This window comes from Oncorhynchus mykiss, chromosome 14 (assembly GCF_057628025.1).
Source record: "Oncorhynchus mykiss isolate SJ-2025 chromosome 14, ASM5762802v1, whole genome shotgun sequence".
Lineage (NCBI taxonomy): Eukaryota > Metazoa > Chordata > Actinopteri > Salmoniformes > Salmonidae > Oncorhynchus > Oncorhynchus mykiss.
This window is the reverse complement of record NC_143035.1, coordinates 43,357,501-43,377,831: the sequence shown is the minus strand read 5'-3', so window position 1 is coordinate 43,377,831 and position 20,331 is coordinate 43,357,501. Positions and strand designations below refer to the sequence as shown.

The window sequence follows — 20,331 nt, the reverse complement described above, 5'->3', positions numbered from 1 at the left end:
GAAGGCTGGGGCCGAGGGGAGACGGGCTGGGGAAGGCTGGGGCCGAGGGGAGACGGGCTGGGGAAGGCTGGGGCCGAGGGGAGACGGACTGGGGAAGGCTGGGGCCGAGGGGAGACGGACTGGGGAAGGCTGGGGCCGAGGGGAGACGGGTTGGGGCCGAGGGGAGACGGGCAAGGTAAGGCTGGGGCCGAGGGGAGACGGGCTGGGGAAGGCTGGGGCCGAGGGGAGACGGGCTGGGGAAGGCTGGGGCCGAGGGGAGACGGGTTGGGGCCGAGGGGAAACTGGCTGGGGAAGGCTGGGGCCGAGGGGAGACGGGCTGGGGAAGGCTGGGGCCGAGGGGAGACGGGCTGGGGAAGGCTGGGGCCGAGGGGAGACGGGCTGGGGAAGGCTGGGGCCGAGGGGAGACGGGCTGGGGAAGGCTGGGGCCGAGGGGAGACGGGCTGGGGCCGAGGGGAGACGGGCTGGGGAAGGCTGGGGCCGAGGGGAGACGGGCTGGGGAAGGCTGGGGCCGAGGGGAGACGGGCTGGGGCCGAGGGGAGACGGGCTGGGGAAGGCTGGGGCCGAGGGGAGACGGGCTGGGGAAGGCTGGGGCCGAGAGGAGACGGGTTGGGGCCGAGGGGAGACGGGCAGGGTAAGGCTGGGGCCGAGGGGAGACGGGCTGGGGAAGGCTGGGGCCGAGGGGAGACGGGCTGGGGAAGGCTGGGGCCGAGGGGAGACGGGCTGGGGAAGGCTGGGGCCGAGGGGAGACGGGCTGGGGAAGGCTGGGGCCGAGGGGAGACGGGCTGGGGAAGGCTGGGGCCGAGGGGAGACGGGCTGGGGAAGGCTGGGGCCGAGGGGAGACGGGCTGGGGAAGGCTGGGGCAGAGGGAGGCTGGGGCAGTGGGAGGCTGGGGCAGTGGGAGGCTGGGGCAGTGGGAGGCTGGGGCAGTGGGAGGCTGGGTCCGAGGTGTGTGTGTTACATGTCAATAGAGGTGAGTTTCTTCATGTTGCGTCTCTGTGCCAGGCTAGAAGCAGCTACTGGCTCCAGGACTGGCTGACACGTCTTATGACCCAGAGCAGAGTAAGTAGCTGCCATCGCTTCCTACACAGGAAACACACAAACACAGGATAATTTAGTTGATAGCAGTTCTCTCTGCTGTCACCTTTCCAAAACACACACACCACACACACACATACACAGGGTGCATTGGTAAACTGCCTCTGGGCCCCTCCGCTTAAAGACTAGGGTTGACAGTCAAGCACCGTAGCTAACTGGCTAAAGGGGTTGACAGTCAAGCACCGTAGCTAACTGACTAAAGGGGTTGACCATCAGGCACCATGGTGTGTGTGTTACCTTAACGAGGTGTGGTGCGTCGTGGTGCGTGATACCTTAACGAGGTGTGGTGCGTGATACCTTAACGAGGTGTGGTGCGTCGTGGTGCGTGATACCTTAACGAGGTGTGGTGCGTCGTGGTGCGTGTTACCTTAACGAGGTGTGGTGCGTCGTGGTGTGTGTTACCTTAACGAGGTGTGGTGCGTCGTGGTGTGTGTTACCTTAACGAGGTGTGGTGCGTCGTGGTGTGTGTTACCTTAACGAGGTGTGGTGCGTCGTGGTGTGTGTTACCTTAACGAGGTGTGGTGCGTCGTGGTGTATGTTACCTTAACGAGGTGTGGTGCGTCGTGGTGTGTGTTACCTTAACGAGGTGTGGTGCGTCGTGGTGTGTGTTACCTTAACGAGGTGTGGTGCGTCGTGGTGTGTGTTACCTTAACGAGGTGTGGTGCGTCGTGGTGTGTGTTACCTTAACGAGGTGTGGTGCGTCGTGGTGTGTGTTACCTTAACGAGGTGTGGTGCGTCGTGGTGTGTGTTACCTTAACGAGGTGTGGTGCGTCGTGGTGTGTGTTACCTTAACGAGGTGTGGTGCGTCGTGGTGTGTGTTACCTTAACGAGGTGTGGTGCGTCGTGGTGTGTGTTACCTTAACGAGGTGTGGTGCGTCGTGGTGTGTGTTACCTTAACGAGGTGTGGTGCGTCGTGGTGTGTGTTACCTTAACGAGGTGTGGTGCGTCGTGGTGTGTGTTACCTTAACGAGGTGTGGTGCGTCGTGGTGTATGTTACCTTAACGAGGTGTGGTGCGTCGTGGTGTGTGTTACCTTAACGAGGTGTGGTGCGTCGTGGTGTGTGTTACCTTAACGAGGTGTGGTGCGTCGTGGTGTGTGTTACCTTAACGAGGTGTGGTGCGTCGTGGTGTGTGTTACCTTAACGAGGTGTGGTGCGTCGTGGTGTGTGTTACCTTAACGAGGTGTGGTGCATCGTGGCGTGCGAGCTGGAAGTGTGGTAACGTGTCTCGTTGCGTGATCCAGGCGTGTTTCAGGACCTGTTCAGCTGAATAACGCTGGTGAGGATCAACATGAAGCATCTTAGAGAGGAGGTCCTAGAGACACGAACAAACACACAACAACAGACTGGTCAACAAGCAGCATGCTAGATAACAGGTCCTAGAGACACGAACAAACACACAACAACAGACTGGTCAACAAGCAGCATGCTAGATAACAGGTCCTAGAGACACGAACAAACACACAACAACAGACTGGTCAACAAGCAGCATGCTAGATAACAGGTCCTAGAGACACGAACAAACACACAACAACAGACTGGTCAACAAGCAGCATGCTAGATAACAGGTCCTAGAGACACGAACAAACACACAACAACAGACTGGTCAACAAGCAGCATGCTAGATAACAGGTCCTAGAGACACGAACAAACACACAACAACAGACTGGTCAACAAGCAGCATGCTAGATAACAGGTCCTAGAGACACGAACAAACACACAACAACAGACTGGTCAACAAGCAGCATGCTAGATAACAGGTCCTAGAGACACGAACAAACACACAACAACAGACTGGTCAACAAGCAGCATGCTAGATAACAGGTCCTAGAGACACGAACAAACACACAACAACAGACTGGTCAACAAGCAGCATGCTAGATAACAGGTCCTAGAGACACGAACAAACACACAACAACAGACTGGTCAACAAGCAGCATGCTAGATAACAGGTCCTAGAGACACGAACAAACACACAACAACAGACTGGTCAACAAGCAGCATGCTAGATAACAGGTCCTAGAGACACGAACAAACACACAACAACAGACTGGTCAACAAGCAGCATGCTAGATAACAGGTCCTAGAGACACGAACAAACACACAACAACAGACTGGTCAACAAGCAGCATGCTAGATAACAGGTCCTAGAGACACGAACAAACACACAACAACAGACTGGTCAACAAGCAGCATGCTAGATAACAGGTCCTAGAGACACGAACAAACACACAACAACAGACTGGTCAACAAGCAGCATGCTAGATAACAGGTCCTAGAGACACGAACAAACACACAACAACAGACTGGTCAACAAGCAGCATGCTAGATAACAGGTCCTAGAGACACGAACAAACACACAACAACAGACTGGTCAACAAGCAGGATGCTAGATAACAGGTCCTAGAGACACGAACAAACACACAACAACAGACTGGTCAACAAGCAGCATGCTAGATAACAGGTCCTAGAGACACGAACAAACACACAACAACAGACTGGTCAACAAGCAGCATGCTAGATAACAGGTCCTAGAGACACAACAACAGACTGGTCAACAAGCAGCATGCTAGATAACAGGTCCTAGAGACACAACAACAGACTGGTCAACAAGCAGCATGCTAGATAACAGGTCCTAGAGACACAACAACAGACTGGTCAACAGGCAGCATGCTAGATAACAGGTCCTAGAGACACAACAACAGACTGGTCAACAAGCAGCATGCTAGATAACAGGTCCTAGAGACACAACAACAGACTGGTCAACAAGCAGCATGCTAGATAACAGGTCCTAGAGACACAACAACAGACTGGTCAACAAGCAGCATGCTAGATAACAGGTCCTAGAGACACAACAACAGACTGGTCAACAAGCAGCATGCTAGATAACAGGTCCTAGAGACACAACAACAGACTGGTCAACAGGCAGCATGCTAGATAACAGGTCCTAGAGACACAACAACAGACTGGTCAACAAGCAGCATGCTAGATAACAGGTCCTAGAGACACAACAACAGACTGGTCAACAAGCAGCATGCTAGATAACAGGTCCTAGAGACACAACAACAGACTGGTCAACAAGCAGCATGCTAGATAACAGGTCCTAGAGACACAACAACAGACTGGTCAACAAGCAGCATGCTAGATAACAGGTCCTAGAGCCACAACAACAACAGACTGGTCAACAAGCAGCATGCTAGATAACAGGTCCTAGAGACACACAACAACAGACTGGTCAACAAGCAGCATGCTAGATAACAGTGTGTACCTTGGAGCTGTCAGACACCATGTCCCAGTTCCCACCACTCAGAGAGAACTTCCCTGACCCCATCCTCAACAGGATCTCTTCAGGTGTGTCCTTGGGGCCGTTAGCGAAGGGCGTGTATCCTGCTAACATGGTGTATAACAACACTCCAAGACTCCAGATATCACAGGCAGCATCATAACCCTGACGCATCAACACCTACACACAGAAATACATACACAGAGAGAGTCACATCCAGAGAAACACAAACAGCAAAAGACAACACACACAAACTCAGTACAGGTAAGGGGCTAGAGAACACTCCGATTGCTTAACTTCACCTTCCTAACCCTAAACCATCTAACTTCACCCATCCAAACCCTAAACCATCTAACTTCACCCATCCAAACCCTAAACCATCTAACTTCACCCATCCAAACCCTAAACCATCTAACTTCACCCATCCAAACCCTAAACCATCTAACTTCACCCATCCAAACCCTAAACCATCTAACTTCACCCATCCAAACCCTAAACCATCTAACTTCACCCTTCCTAACCCTAAACCATCTAACTTCACCCATCCAAACCCTAAACCATCTAACTTCACCCTTCCTAACCCTAAACCATCTAACTTCACCTTCCTAATGCCAACCCTAACTTCACCCATCCAAACCCTAAACCATCTAACTTCACCCTTCCTAACCCTAAACCATCTAAGTTCACCCTTCCTGACGTCAACCCTAACTTTACCCTTCCTAATGTCAACCCTAACTTTAACCTTCATAATGTCAACCCTAACTTTACCCTTCCTAATTTCAACCCTAACTTTACCCTTCCTAACCCTAAACCATCTAACTTCACCTTCCTAATGCCAACCCTAACTTTACCCTTCCTAACGTCAAGCCTAACTTTAACCTTCCTAATGTCAACCCTAACTTTACCCTTCCTAATGTCAACCCTAACTTTACCCTTCCTAACCCTAAACCATCTAACTTCAACTTCCTAATGCCAACCCTAACTTCACCCTTCCTAACCCTAAACCATCTAACTTCACCTTCCTAATGCCAACCCTAACTTTAACCTTCCTAACGTCAAGCCTAACTTTAACCTTCCTAATGTCCACCCTAACTTTACCCTTCCTAATGTCAACCCTAACTTTACCCTACCTAATGTCAACCCTAACTTTACCCTACCTAATGTCAACCCTAACTTTAACCTTCCTAATGCCAACCCTAACTTCACCCTTCCTAACCCTAAACCATCTAACTTCACCTTCATAATGTCAACCCTACCTTTACCCTTCCTAATGTCAAACCTAACTTTACCCTTCCTAATGTCAACCCTAACTTTACCCTTCCTAATGTCAACCCTAACTTTACCCTTCCTAATGCCAACCCTAACTTTACCCTTCCTAACCCTAAACCATCTAACTTCACCTTCCTAATGCCAACCCTAACTTCACCCATCCAAACCCTAAACCATTTAACTTCACCTTCCTAACCCTAAACCATCTAACTTCACCTTCCTAATGCCAACCCTAACTTCACCCTTCCTAACCCTAAACCATCTAACTTCACCCTTCCTAACCCTAAACCATCTAACTTCACCCTTCCTAACCCTAAACCATCTAACTTCACCTTCCTAATGCCAACCCTAACTTCACCTTCCTAAACCTAAACCAACTAACCTCACCTTCATAATGTCAACCCTAACTTTACCCTTCCTAATGTCAACCCTAACTTTACCCTTCCTAATGTCAACCCTAACTTTAACCTTCCTAATGTCAACCCTAACTTTACCCTTCCTAATGTCAACCCTAACTTTACCCTTCCTAATGTCAACCCTAACGTTACCCTTTCTAACCCTAAACCATCTAACTTCACCTTCCTAATGTCAACCCTAACTTGACCCTTCCTAATGTCAACCCTAACTTTACCCTTCCTAATGTCAACCCTAACTTTACCCTTCCTAACCCTAAACCATCTAACTTCACCTTCCTAATGTCAACCCTAATTTTACCATTCCTAACTCACTGTAGACTTCCTAACACAATCTTTAGCCTTTCGTAACCATCCAACTTCACCCATCTAACTTAACCAATCATAACCATCTAACTTACCCCTGTCTAGCCCAAACACTCCAACTTTACCCTTCCTAACTTTTTAGTGACAAGGGGCACTATTCGGAAACTCTGATAAATGTCCAAAGTAAACTGCCTGTTACTCAGGCTCAGAAGCAAGGATATGCATATACAGTGGGGCAAAAAAGTATTTAGTCAGCCACCAATTGTGCAAGTTCTCCCACTTAAAAAGATGAGAGGCCTGTAATTTTCATCATAGGTACACTTCAACTATGACAGACAAAATGAGAAGAAAAAAATAATCTCGAAAATCACATTGTAGGATTTTTTTATTAATTTATTTGCAAATTATGGTGGAAAATAAGTATTTGGTCAATAACAAAGTTTATCTCAATACTTTGTTATATACCCTTTGTTGGCAATGACAGAGGTCAAACGTTTTCTGTAAGTCTTCACAAGGTTTCCACACACTGTTGCTGGTATGTTGGCCCATTCCTCCATGCAGATCTCCTCTAGAGCAGTGATGTTTTGGGGCTGTTGCTGGGCAACACGGACTTTCAACTCCCTCCAAAGATTTTCTATGGGGTTGAGATCTGGAGACTGGCTAGGCCACTCCAGGACCTTGAAATGCTTCTTACGAAGCCACTCCTTCATTGCCCGGGCAGTGTGTTGGGATCATTGTCATGCTGAAAGACCCAGCCACGTTTCATCTTCAATGCCCTTGCTAATGGAAGGAGGTTTTCACTCAAAATCTCACGATACATGGCCCCATTCATTCTTTCCTTTACACGGATCAGTCGTCCTGGTCCCTTTGCAGAAAAACAGCCCCAAAGCATGATGTTTCCACCCCCATGCTTCACAGTAGGTATGGTGTTCTTTGGATGCAACTCAGCATTCTTTGTCCTCCAAACACGATGAGTTGAGTTTTTACCAAAAAGTTCTATTTTGGTTTCATCTGAACATATGACATTCTCCCAATCTTCTTCTGGATCATCCAAATGCTCTCTAGAAAACTTCAGACGGGCCTGGACATGTACTGGCTTAAGCAGGGGGACACGTCTGGCACTGCAGGATTTGAGTCCCTGGCGGCGTAGTGTGTTACTGATGGTAGACTTTGTTACTTTGGTCCCAGCTCTCTGCAGGTCATTCACTAGGTCCCCCCGGGTGGTGGTTCCGGCGATTTTTGCTCACCGTTCTTGTGATCATTTTGACCCCACGGGGTGAGATCTTGCGTGGAGCCCCAGATCGAGGCAGATTATCAGTGGTCTTGTATGTCTTCCATTTCCTAATAATTGCTCCCACAGTTGATTTCTTCAAACCAAGCTGCTTACCTATTGCAGATTCAGTCTTCCCAGCCTGGTGCAGGTCTACAATTTTGTTTCTGGTGTCATTTGACAGCTCTTTGGTCTCGGCCATAGTGGAGTTTGGAGTGTGACTGTTTGAGGTTGTGGACAGGTGTCTTTTATACTAATAACAAGTTCAAACAGGTGCCATTAATACAGGTAACGAGTGGAGGACAGAGGAGCCTCTTAAAGAAGAAGTTACAGGTCTGTGAGAGCCAGAAATCTTGCTTGTTTGTAGGTGACCAAATACTTATTTTCCACCATAATTTGCAAATAAATTTATTTAAAATCCTACAACGTGATTTTTTGGATTTTTTCCCTAATTTTGTCTGTCATAGTTGAAGTGTACCTATGATGTACAGGCCTCTCTCATCTTTTTAAGTGGAAGAACTTGCACAATTGGTGGCTGACTAAATATTTTTTTGCCCCACTGTACTTGGTAGAATTGGATAGAAAACACTCTGACGTTTCTAAAACTGTTAAAAAAAATGTCTGAGTATAACAGAACTGATATGGCAGGTGAAAACCACAGGAAAATCCATCCTGGAAGTGGGATTTTTTTAATGCGAGTGGTTTTCCATTGAATGGCTATTGACTATGTAATTGGTTATTGCCCAGATTGCAGGTCCTATGGCTTCCACTAGATGTCAACAGTCTTTAGACATGGTTTCAGGCTTGTTTTCTGAAAAACGACGAAGAAAAATAGCTTTTGGTTAGGGGACTGGGGAAGCATGCAGTACTGGTTTGCGCTCGAGACTGTGCACGCCCTTCGTTCTTTTTCCTTTCTATTGAATACGCTATTGTCTGGTTGACATATTATCTATTATTTAGATACACCCTAACTTTCCAACTACACCCTTCCTAAACACCAACTTTACCCTTCCCTACCCTCCAATGTCACCCTTCCCAAACCTCCAATGTCACCCTTCCTAACCCTAACTTCACCCTTCCTAACCCTAACGTCACCCTTCCCAAACCTCCAATGTCACCCTTCCTAACCCTAACTTCACCCTTCCCAAACCTCCAATGTCACCCTTCCTAACCCTAACTTCACCCTTCCTAACCCTAACTTCACCCTTCCCAAACCTCCAATGTCACCCTTCCTAACCCTAACTTCACCCTTCCCAAACCTCCAATGTCACCCTTCCTAACCCTAACTTCACCCTTCCTAACCCTAACTTCACCCTTCCTAACCCTAACTTCACCCTTCCCAAACCTAACTTCACACTTCCCAAACCTCCAATGTCACCCTTCCTAACCCTAACTTCACCCTTCCTAACCCTAACTTCACCCTTCCTAACCCTAACTTCACCCTTCCTAACCCTAACTTCACCTTTCCCAAACCTCCAATGTCACCCTTCCTAACCCTAACTTCAACCTTCCTAACCCTAACTTCACCCTTCCTAACCCTAACTTCCCAACCCCAACTTCCCCCTTCCTAACCCTAACTTCACCCTTCCCAAACCTCCAATGTCACCCTTCCTAACCCTAACTTCACCCTTCCCAAACCTCCAATGTCACCCTTCCTAACCCTAACTTCACCCTTCCTAACCCTAACTTCACCCTTCCCAAACCTCTAATGTCACCCTTCCTAACCCTAACTTCACCCTTCCTAACCCTAACTTCACCCTTCCTAACCCTAACTTCACCCTTCCCAACCCTCCAATGTCACCCTTCCCAACCCTAACTTCACCCTTCCCAACCCTAACTTCACCCTTCCCAACCCTAACTTCACCCTTCCCAACCCTAACTTCACCCTTCCCAACCCTAACTTCCCCCTTCCCAACCCTAACTTCCCCCTTCCCAACCCTAACTTCACCCTTCCCAACCCTAACTTCACCCTTCCCAACCCTAACTTCACCCTTCCCAACCCTAACTTCCCCCTTCTCAACCCTAACTTCCCCCTTCCCAACCCTAACTTCCCCCTTCCCAACCCTAACTTCCCAACCCTAACTTCCCCCTTCCCAACCCTAACTTCACCCTTCCCAACCCTAACTTCACCCTTCCTAACCCTAACTTTACCAATCTAACTTAACCCTTTAACCCTAACCCTCTATCTTGACCCTTCCTAACCCACCAACTTTATCCATCCTAACCCTACAACGTTATCCTTCCTAACCCTACAGCTTTATCCTTCCTAAACCTCTAACCTTCCTAACCCACTGCTTTCTCTCCCTCTTCTTCCTCCTCTCGCTCACCTCTGGAGCAACAAAGTTAGCTGTGTAACATGGTGTTAGTAGCAGTCCGTTTCCTCCTCTCAGCTGCTTGGAGAAACCAAAATCACAGATCCTGATAGAATCAGGATTCCCACTGTCGTCCATATAGAGGATGTTACTGGGCTTTAAGTCCCTATGGACAACCTAGAGGAAAGAGGGGGAGGAAAGAGATGAAGTAGGAGGAGGAAGGAGAGAGGGGGGAAGAGGAGAGAGAGGGAAGAGGAGAAAGAGCGAGAGGGAGGAGAGAGCGGGAGGATGGAGGGGAGAGAGGGGGAAGAGGAGGGAAGAGAAGAGAGGAAGAGGAGCGAGAGAGAGAGAGGGAAGAGGAGTGAGCGAGAGAGGGAAGAGGAGTGAGCGAGAAAGGGAAGAGGAGTGAGCGAGAAAGGGAAGAGGAGTGAGCGAGAAAGGGAAAAGGAGTGAGAGAGAGAGGGAAGAGGAGCGAGCGTGAAGAGGAGCAAGCGAGAGCGAGGAGGAGCGAGCGAGAGGGAAGAGGAGCGAGCGAGAGCAAGAGGGAAGAGGAGCGAGAGAGAGAGAAGGGGAAGAGGAGCGAGAGGGGAAGGAGAGAGAGGGAGGCGAGAGAGAGAGAAGAAACAGGAAATAGGATGATAGAGGGAGGAGGGGGTGGGAGGGAGGAGGAAGGATAGGAGGTAGAGAGGAAGAGAGGACGGAAGGGAGGAGTGAGAGAGATATGTTAGACAAAAGTTTGAAAAAAACACCCACACCCAAGGTGGGTCAGTCTTACGTCAGTCTACAGTGTGTTACACGTGTGTAGATGTTTCTTCATACTGTGTCTCAGTCTTACCCCTTGACAGTGCAGGTAGTGGACAGTCTTGGTAATAGTGTAGAGAACAGAGCTTGCTTCTCTCTCTGAGAAGAACTTCTGTCTGAGGATCTTATCCAGTAACTCTCCTCCCTTCATCAGTTCTGTTACCACATACACATACCTGCCCTCATCATACACCTAACACACACACACACACACACACACACACACACACACACACACACACACACACACACACACACACACACACACACACACACACACACACACACACACACACACACACACACACACACACACACGTTAATACACTGAGCTGCCAGTACAAACGGAATACATACAGACAGAGACCCAGTTTAGGGGTACGATAACAGCTTAGGTGTACGGTAACAGCTTAGGGGTTCCGGTAACAGCTTAGGGGTACGGTAACAGCTTAGGGGTACGGTAACAGCTTAGGGGTACGGTAACAGCTTAGGGGTACGGTAACAGCTTAGGGGTACGGTAACAGTTTGGCAATTAGTAGTAGCACTTCAGATCTCTATTTTCTCAAAACTAAGGCCGTCGCCGAAACGAAGACAGTTCTGCGGAGTTGTTTGAGGAAGGAAAGAGGGGAAGGCTCCACTCACTGAGTATCTTACCTAGTTATTTACAGACACTTCCCACCCCTTGGCTGCAACCCTTCTAATGTAGTGTACCCTGCGCACACAACCCATGTGGAATTCCTGGGTTTCTAGCAGAGCTTGGAACTGCCGATCTGCGGTCAAAAACGCAGAGTTCCTCTCAGCCTATGCTGCCCTTCAGTCCCTAGACCTTTTGGCCCTGACGGAGACATGATCACCCCAGAGAACACTGCTACTCCAGCTGCTCTCTCTTCATCTGACTATGTTTCTCTCATAGTCCGAGAGCATCTGGTCATCACGGTGGTGGCACAGGGCTACTCAATTCTCCTAAGTGGAGATGTTCTCTTTTCTCACCTGTCCATCTCATTTGAATTCCATGATGTCACTGTCTGCTGTCCACTCAAGCTGAACATTGTTGTCATCTATCGCCCACCAGGTGCCTTTGTAGAGTTCCTCAATGAGCTTGACACCTTGATAAGTTCGTTCATTTCCTGCTGATGGCTCACCGCTCTTCGTACTTGGTGACTTCAACCTCCCGACATCTGCCTTTGATTTATTTATTTCCCCTCCTTACCTCTCTTGACTTCACCCTTTCCCAGTCCCCTCCAACTCACAAGGGAGCAATACACTTGACCTCATCTTTACTAGAGGCTGTTCTCCTACTAATCTCACTGTGACCCCCCTCCAGGTCTCTGTTCTCCTACTAATCTCACTGCAACCCCTCCAGGTCTCTGTTCTCCTACTAATCTCACTGTAAACCCCTCCAGGTCTCTGTTCTCCTAATAATCTCACTGTCACCCCCCCCAGGTCTCTGTTCTCCTACTAATCTCACTGCAACCCCTCCAGGTCTCTGTTCTCCTATTAATCTCACTGTAACCCCCCTCCAGGTCTCTGTTATCCTACTAATCTCACTGTAACCTCCTCCAGGTCTCTGTTATCCTACTAATCTCACTGCAACCCCTCCAGGTCTCTGTTCTCCTACTAATCTCACTGCAACCCCTCCAGGTCTCTGTTCTCCTACTAATCTCACTGCAACCCTCCTCCAGGTCTGCAACCCCCTATTGAGTCCGCTGGTCTCACTTACACAGAACTACCCGACAACCTGCCCCCTCTCTCTCCAGATAACATCTTGCGACTAGTGAGGTCTGTCTGCCTGACAACCTGCCCCTCTCTCTCCAGATAACATCTTGCGACTAGTGAGGTCTGTCTGCCTGACAACCTGCCCCATCTCTCTCCAGATATCTCTGCCTGGCCGGTTCCCCTCTTTCCACTGGGAATCTCTGCCTCTAACCCTATTACAGGGGCTGAGTCACTGGCTTACTAGGGCTCTTTCATACCATCCCTAGGAGGGGTGCGTCACTTGAGTGGGTTGAGTCACTGATGTGATCTACCTGTCTGGGTTGGCGCCCCCCCTTGGGTTGTGCCGTGACGGAGATCTTTGTGGGCTATACTCGGCCTTGTCTCAGGATGGTAAGTTGGTGGTTGAAGATATCCCTCTATTGGTGTGGGGGCTGTGCTTTGGCAAAGTGGGTGGGGTTATATCCTTCCTGTTTGGCACTGTCCGGGGGTGTCATCGGATGGGGCCACAGTGTCTCCTGACCCCTCCTGTCTCAGCCTCCAGTATTTATGCTGTAGTAGTTTACGTGTCGGGGGGCTAGGGTCAGTTTGTTATATCTGGAGTACTTCTCCTGTCCTATCCGGTGTCTCTAATTCTCTCTTTCTTTCTTTCTCTCTCTCTCTCTCTCTCGGAGGACGTGAGCCCTAGGACCATGACTCAGGACTACCTGACATGATGACTCCTTGCTGTCCCCAGTCCACCTGGCCGTGCTGCTGCTCCAGTTTCAACTGTCCATTTATGAACATTTGAACATCTTGGCCATGTTCTGTTATAATCTCCACCCGGCACAGCCAGAAGAGGACTGGCCACCCCACATAGCCTGGTTCCTCTCTAGGTTTCCTAGAGGTAAGGTAACTTGTTACCTTTCTCTCTGTCCTTGGTGATAGCTACTTGTTACCTTTCTCTCTGACCTTGGTGATAGCTACTTGTTACCAGTCTCTCTGTCCTTGGTGATAGCTACTTGTTACCAGTCTCTCTGACCTTGGTGATAGCTACTTGTTACCAGTCTCTCTGTCCTTGGTGATAGCTACTTGTTACCAGTCTCTCTGTCCTTGGTGATAGCTACTTGTTACCAGTCTCTCTGACCTTGGTGATAGCTACTTGTTACCAGTCTCTCTGACCTTGGTGATAGCTACTTGTTACCAGTCTCTCTGACCTTGGTGATAGCTACTTGTTACCAGTCTCTCTGACCTTGGTGATAGCTACTTGTTACCAGTCTCTCTGTCCTTGGTGATAGCTACTTGTTACCAGTCTCTCTGACCTTGGTGATAGCTACTTGTTACCAGTCTCTCTGTCCTTGGTGATAGCTACTTGTTACCAGTCTCTCTGTCCTTGGTGATAGCTACTTGTTACCAGTCTCTCTGTCCTTGGTGACTGTGATATGTGGTTGTCCCACCTACACTTACATTTGTCCTTTAGCAGACACTCTTAACCAGAGCAACTTACAGTAGTGAGGGGATACATTTCCACACGGGACCTAGCCATTTTAAGATGAATGCACTAACTATAAGTCGCTCTAAATAAGAGCATCTGCTAAATTACTCAAATGTAAATGTAACAGTTTGGGATACAGTACTTACATCTTTGAGTGTGATGATGTTGGGGTGTTGTGCGTATCTCATCAGAATCTCAATCTCCTCCGATGGATCCCTCTTACCCTTATCTATTATCTAGAAAGACAGACATTGAGGTGAGTATCTAGTTAAAACAGGTTTAGTTGGATACTTTGACTTGACTTTGCTTATATCATTTTTTACACCCTTTTTCTCCCTCATCACTGCAACTCCCTGGAGGGCTCAGGAGAGGTGAAGGTCGAGTCATGCATCCTCCGAAACATTACCTGCCAAACCACGTTCCTTAACATCCACCCGCTTAACCCGGAAGCCAGCTGCACCAATGTGTCGGAGGAAACACTGTTAAACTGACAACCGAAGTCAGCCTGCAGGCGCCCGGCCCACAAGGTGGCGCTAGAGAGCTGTAAGCCATGTAAAGCCCCCCCGACCGAACCCTCCCCTAACCCAGACAACGATGGGCCAATTGTGCTCCACCATATGTTGACCGCCGGTTGTGACAGCCTGGGATCAAACCAGGGCCTGCAGGCTGACTTCGGCCTTAAGCACTGCGGTGCAGTGCAGTGCCTTAGACTGCTGCGCCACTCGGGGGGCCCTTAAGTTAATCTTTCTATATGAACTGTGTAGAGTTGCTAAATCTTCCCGGAAACTGATCGGCATTTTGAACTATGGTGCAGCATCACAGTAGAGCTACAAGCCAGAATCCGACTGTGATGCCATGAGTTGTTCTCCTGCCCTCTGCTGGTAGATATGAGAACTGCTCCATAGACTCACAGTGTAGTAATCACAGATATTCAATTAATTTCAAATCAAACTTTGTCACATGCTCCGAATACAAGTGTAGACCTTACCGTGAACTGCTTACTTACAAGCCATTAACCAACAGTACAGTTCAAGAAGAGTTAAGAAAATATTTACCAAATAAACTAAAGTTAAAAATAATAAAAAGTAACACAATAAAATAACAATAACGAGGCTTTATACCGGTACCGAGTCAATGCATGGGGGTACAGGTTAGTTGAGGTAACTGTTATATGTAGGTAGGGGTATGCATAGCCTATGCATAGATAATAAACAGCAAGTAGCAGCTGTGTAAAAACAAATGAGGAGGGGGGGGGTCAATGTAAATAGTCCGGTAGCAATTTGATTAATTGTTCAGCAGTCTGATGGCTTGGGGGTAGAAGCTGTTCAGAAGTCTGATGGCTTGGGGGTAGAAGCTGTTCAGCAGTCTGATGGCTTGGGGGTAGAAGCTGTTCAGCAGTCTGATGGCTTGGGGGTAGAAGCTGTTCAGCATTCTAATGGCTTGGGGGTAGAAGCTGTTCAGCAGTCTGATGGCTTGGGGGTAGAAGCTGTTCAGCATTCTAATGGCTTGGGGTAGAAGCTGTTCAGCAGTCTGATGGTTTGGGGGTAGAAGCTGTTCAGCAGCCTGATGGCTTGGGGGTAGAAGCTGTTCAGCAGTCTGATGGCTTGGGGGTAGAAGCTGTTCAGCATTCTAATGGCTTGGGGGTAGAAGCTGTTCAGCATTCTAATGGCTTGGGGTAGAAGCTGTTCAGCATTCTGATGGTTTGGGGGTAGAAGCTGTTCAGCAGCCTGATGGCTTGGGGGTAGAAGCTGTTCAGCAGTCTGATGGCTTGGGGGTAGAAGCTGTTCAGCAGTCTGATGGCTTGGGGGTAGAAGCTGTTCAGCAGTCTGATGGCTTGGGGGTAGAAGCTGTTCAGCAGTCTGATGGCTTGGGGGTAGAAGCTGTTCAGCATTCTAATGGCTTGGGGGTAGAAGCTGTTCAGCATTCTAATGGCTTGGGGTAGAAGCTGTTCAGCAGCCTGATGGCTTGGGGGTAGAAGCTGTTCAGCAGCCTGATGGTTTGGGGGTAGAAGCTGTTCAGCAGTCTGATGGCTTGGGAGTAGAAGCGGTTCAGCAGACTAATGGTTTGGGGGCAGAAGCTGTTCAGCAGACTAATGGTTTGGGGGCAGAAGCTGTTCAGCAGACTAATGGTTTGGGGGCAGAAGCTGTTCAGCAGACTAATGGTTTGGGGGCAGAAGCTGTTCAGCAGCCTGATGGCTTGGGGGTAGAAGCTGTTCAGCAGTCTGATGGCTTGGGGATAGAAGCTGTTCAGCAGTCTGATGGCTTGGGGGTAGAAGCTGTTCAGCAGTCTGATGGCTTGGGGGTAGAAGCTGTTCAGCATTCTAATGGCTTGGGGGTAGAAGCTGTTCAGCATTCTAATGGCTTGGGGTAGAAGCTGTTCAGCAGCCTGATGGCTTGGGGGTAGAAGCTGTTCAGCAGCATGATGGTTTGGGGGTAGAAGCTGTTCAGCAGTCTGATGGCTTGGGAGTAGAAGCGGTTCAGCAGTCTGATGGCTTGGGAGTAGAAGCGGTTCAGCAGACTAATGGTTTGGGGGCAGAAGCTGTTCAGCAGACTAATGGTTTGGGGGCAGAAGCTGTTCAGCAGACTAATGGTTTGGGGGCAGAAGCTGTTCAGCAGTCTGATGGCTTGGGGGTAGAAGCTGTTCAGCAGTCTGATGGCTTGGGGGTAGAAGCTGTTCAGCAGCCTGATGGCTTGGGGGTAGAAGCTGTTCAGCAGCCTGATGGCTTGTGGGTAGAAGCTGTTCAGCAGCCTGATGGCTTGGGGGTAGAAGCTGTTCAGCAGCCTGATGGCTTGTGGGTAGAAGCTGTTCAGCAGCCTGATGGTTTGGGGGTAAAAGCTGTTCAGCAGTCTGATGGCTTGGGGGTAGAAGCTGTTCAGCAGTCTGATGGCTTGGGGGTAGAAGCTGTTCAGCATTCTAATGGCTTGGGGGTAGAAGCTGTTCAGCATTCTGATGGCTTGGGAGTAGAAGCTATTCAGCAGACTAATGGCTTGGGGTAGAAGCTGTTCAGCAGTCTGATGGTTTGGGGGTAGAAGCTGTTCAGCAGCCTGATGGCTTGGGGGTAGAAGCTGTTCAGCAGTCTGATGGCTTGGGGGTAGAAGCTGTTCAGCAGTCTGATGGCTTGGGGGTTGAAGCTGTTCAGCACTCTGATGGCTTGGGAGTAGAAGCTATTCAGCAGACTAATGGTTTGGGGGCAGAAGCTGTTCAGCAGACTAATGGCTTGGGGGTAGAAGCTGTTCAGCAGTCTGATGGCTTGGGGGTAGAAGCTGTTCAGCAGACTAATGGTTTGGGGGCAGAAGCTGTTCAGCAGACTAATGGCTTGGGGGTAGAAGCTGTTCAGCAGTCTGATGGCTTGGGAGTAGAAGCTGTTCAGCAGACTAATGGTTTGGGGGCAGAAGCTGTTCAGCAGACTAATGGCTTGGGGTAGAAGCTGTTCAGCAGACTAATGGCTTGGGGGTAGAAGCTGTTCAGCAGTCTGATGGCTTGGGGGTTGAAGCTGTTCAGCAGTCTGATGGCTTGGGAGTAGAAGCTATTCAGCAGACTAATGGTTTGGGGGCAGAAGCTGTTCAGCAGACTAATGGTTTGGGGGCAGAAGCTGTTCAGCAGACTAATGGTTTGGGGGCAGAAGCTGTTCAGCAGACTAATGGTTTGGGGGCAGAAGCTGTTCAGCAGTCTGATGGCTTGGGGGTAGAAGCTGTTCAGCAGTCTGATGGCTTGGGGGTAGAAGCTGTTCAGCAGCCTGATGGCTTGGGGGTAGAAGCTGTTCAGCAGCCTGATGGCTTGGGGGTAGAAGCTGTTCAGCAGCCTGATGGCTTGTGGGTAGAAGCTGTTCAGCAGCCTGATGGCTTGGGGGTAGAAGCTGTTCAGCAGCCTGATGGCTTGTGGGTAGAAGCTGTTCAGCAGCCTGATGGTTTGGGGGTAAAAGCTGTTCAGCAGTCTGATGGCTTGGGGGTAGAAGCTGTTCAGCAGTCTGATGGCTTGGGGGTAGAAGCTGTTCAGCATTCTAATGGCTTGGGGGTAGAAGCTGTTCAGCATTCTAATGGCTTGGGGTAGAAGCTGTTCAGCAGTCTGATGGTTTGGGGGTAGAAGCTGTTCAGCAGCCTGATGGCTTGGGGGTAGAAGCTGTTCAGAAGTCTGATGGCTTGGGGGTAGAAGCTGTTCAGCAGTCTGATGGCTTGGGGGTAGAAGCTGTTCAGCAGTCTGATGGCTTGGGGGTTGAAGCTGTTCAGCAGTCTGATGGCTTGGGAGTAGAAGCTATTCAGCAGACTAATGGTTTGGGGGCAGAAGCTGTTCAGCAGACTAATGGCTTGGGGGTAGAAGCTGTTCAGCAGTCTGATGGCTTGGGGGTAGAAGCTGTTCAGCAGACTAATGGTTTGGGGGCAGAAGCTGTTCAGCAGACTAATGGCTTGGGGGTAGAAGCTGTTCAGCAGTCTGATGGCTTGGGAGTAGAAGCTGTTCAGCAGACTAATGGTTTGGGGGCAGAAGCTGTTCAGCAGACTAATGGCTTGGGGTAGAAGCTGTTCAGCAGACTAATGGCTTGGGGGTAGAAGCTGTTCAGCAGACTAATGGCTTGGGGGTAGAAGCTGTTCAGCAGACTAATGGCTTGGGGGTAGAAGCTGTTCAGCAGACTAATGGTTTGGGGGTAGAAGCTGTTCAGCAGACTAATGGCTTGGGGGTAGAAGCTGTTCAGCAGACTAATGGCTTGGGGGTAGAAGCTGTTCAGCAGACTAATGGCTTGGGGGTAGAAGCTGTTCAGCAGACTAATGGCTTGGGGGTAGAAGCTGTTCAGCAGACTAATGGTTTGGGGGTAGAAGCTGTTCAGCAGACTAATGGCTTGGGGGTAGAAGCTGTTCAGCAGTCTGATGGCTTGGGGATAGAAGCTGTTCAGCATTCTAATGGCTTGGGGGTAGAAGCTGTTCAGCAGACTAATGGTTTGGGGGTAGAAGCTGTTCAGCAGACTAATGGCTTGGGGGTAGAAGCTGTTCAGCAGACTAATGGCTTGGGGGTAGAAGCTGTTCAGCAGACTAATGGTTTGGGGGTAGAAGCTGTTCAGCAGACTAATGGCTTGGGGGTAGAAGCTGTTCAGCAGACTAATGGCTTGGGGGTAGAAGCTGTTCAGCAGACTAATGGCTTGGGGGTAGAAGCTGTTCAGCAGACTAATGGCTTGGGGGTAGAAGCTGTTCAGCAGACTAATGGCTTGGGGGTAGAAGCTGTTCAGCAGACTAATGGTTTGGGGGTAGAAGCTGTTCAGCAGACTAATGGCTTGGGGGTAGAAGCTGTTCAGCAGACTAATGGCTTGGGGGTAGAAGCTGTTCAGCAGACTAATGGCTTGGGGGTAGAAGCTGTTCAGCAGACTAATGGCTTGGGGGTAGAAGCTGTTCAGCAGACTAATGGTTTGGGGGTAGAAGCTGTTCAGCAGACTAATGGCTTGGGGGTAGAAGCTGTTCAGCAGACTAATGGCTTGGGGGTAGAAGCTGTTCAGCAGACTAATGGCTTGGGGGTAGAAGCTGTTCAGCAGACTAATGGCTTGGGGGTAGAAGCTGTTCAGCAGACTAATGGCTTGGGGGTAGAAGCTGTATTTAGTAAAACACTTGTAATCAGAGATGTAATATATAATTCTATGAAAGTAACATCACTATAATGAAGGATGTACAGAGAATATGGATTAGATAGTAGTGTTCACATAACATCAGTGTGTAAACAACACTCCCATCCATATGGATTAGATAGTAGTGTTAACATCAGTGTGTAAACAACACTCCCATCCATATGGATTAGATAGTAGTGTTAACATCAGTGTGTAAACAACACTCCCATCCATATGGATTAGATAGTAGTGTTAACATCAGTGTGTAAACAACACTCCCATCCATATGGATTAGATAGTAGTGTTAACATAACATCAGTGTGTAAACAACACTCCCATCCATATGGATTAGATAGTAGTGTTAACATCAGTGTGTAAACAACACTCCCATCCATATGGATTAGATAGTAGTGTTAACATCAGTGTGTAAACAACACTCCCATCCATATGGATTAGATAGTAGTGTTAACATCAGTGTGTAAACAACACTCCCATCCATATGGATTAGATAGTAGTGTTAACATCAGTGTGTAAACAACACTCCCATCCATATGGATTAGATAGTAGTGTTAACATCAGTGTGTAAACAACACTCCCATCCATATGGATTAGATAGTAGTGTTAACATCAGTGTGTAAACAACACTCCCATCCATATGGATTAGATAGTAGTGTTAACATGTCAGTGTGTAAACAACACTCCCATCCATATGGATTAGATAGTAGTGTTAACATGTCAGTGTGTAAACAACACTCCCATCCATATGGATTAGATAGTAGTGTTAACATGTCAGTGTGTAAACAACACTCCCAT

The 20,331-nt window shown here is 49.0% G+C and overlaps 1 protein-coding gene across 7 annotated transcripts in view; it reads right to left on the bottom strand.

Moving 5' to 3' along the window:
- Positions 1 to 949: 949 nt before the first annotated feature.
- Positions 950 to 20,331, bottom strand: part of rps6kal (ribosomal protein S6 kinase a, like) — a 69,101-nt gene continuing 49,719 nt past the window's right edge. For 4 of the 7 annotated variants that reach the window (XM_036943610.2, XM_090198954.1, XM_036943614.2 and 1 more), the window contains 6 exons: positions 14,081 to 14,170; positions 10,782 to 10,940; positions 9,962 to 10,123; positions 4,362 to 4,556; positions 2,268 to 2,408; positions 950 to 1,080 (listed from right to left, as the gene is read on the bottom strand). In XM_036943610.2, coding sequence (XP_036799505.2) covers positions 955 to 1,080; positions 2,268 to 2,408; positions 4,362 to 4,556; positions 9,962 to 10,123; positions 10,782 to 10,940; positions 14,081 to 14,170 — 873 coding nt within the window. In that variant the 3' untranslated portion in view covers positions 950 to 954. The remainder of the gene's footprint in view (positions 1,081 to 2,267; positions 2,409 to 4,361; positions 4,557 to 9,961; positions 10,124 to 10,781; positions 10,941 to 14,080; positions 14,171 to 20,331) is intronic. The other 3 variants (XM_036943613.2, XM_090198956.1, XM_090198957.1) reach the window with 1 other exon arrangement.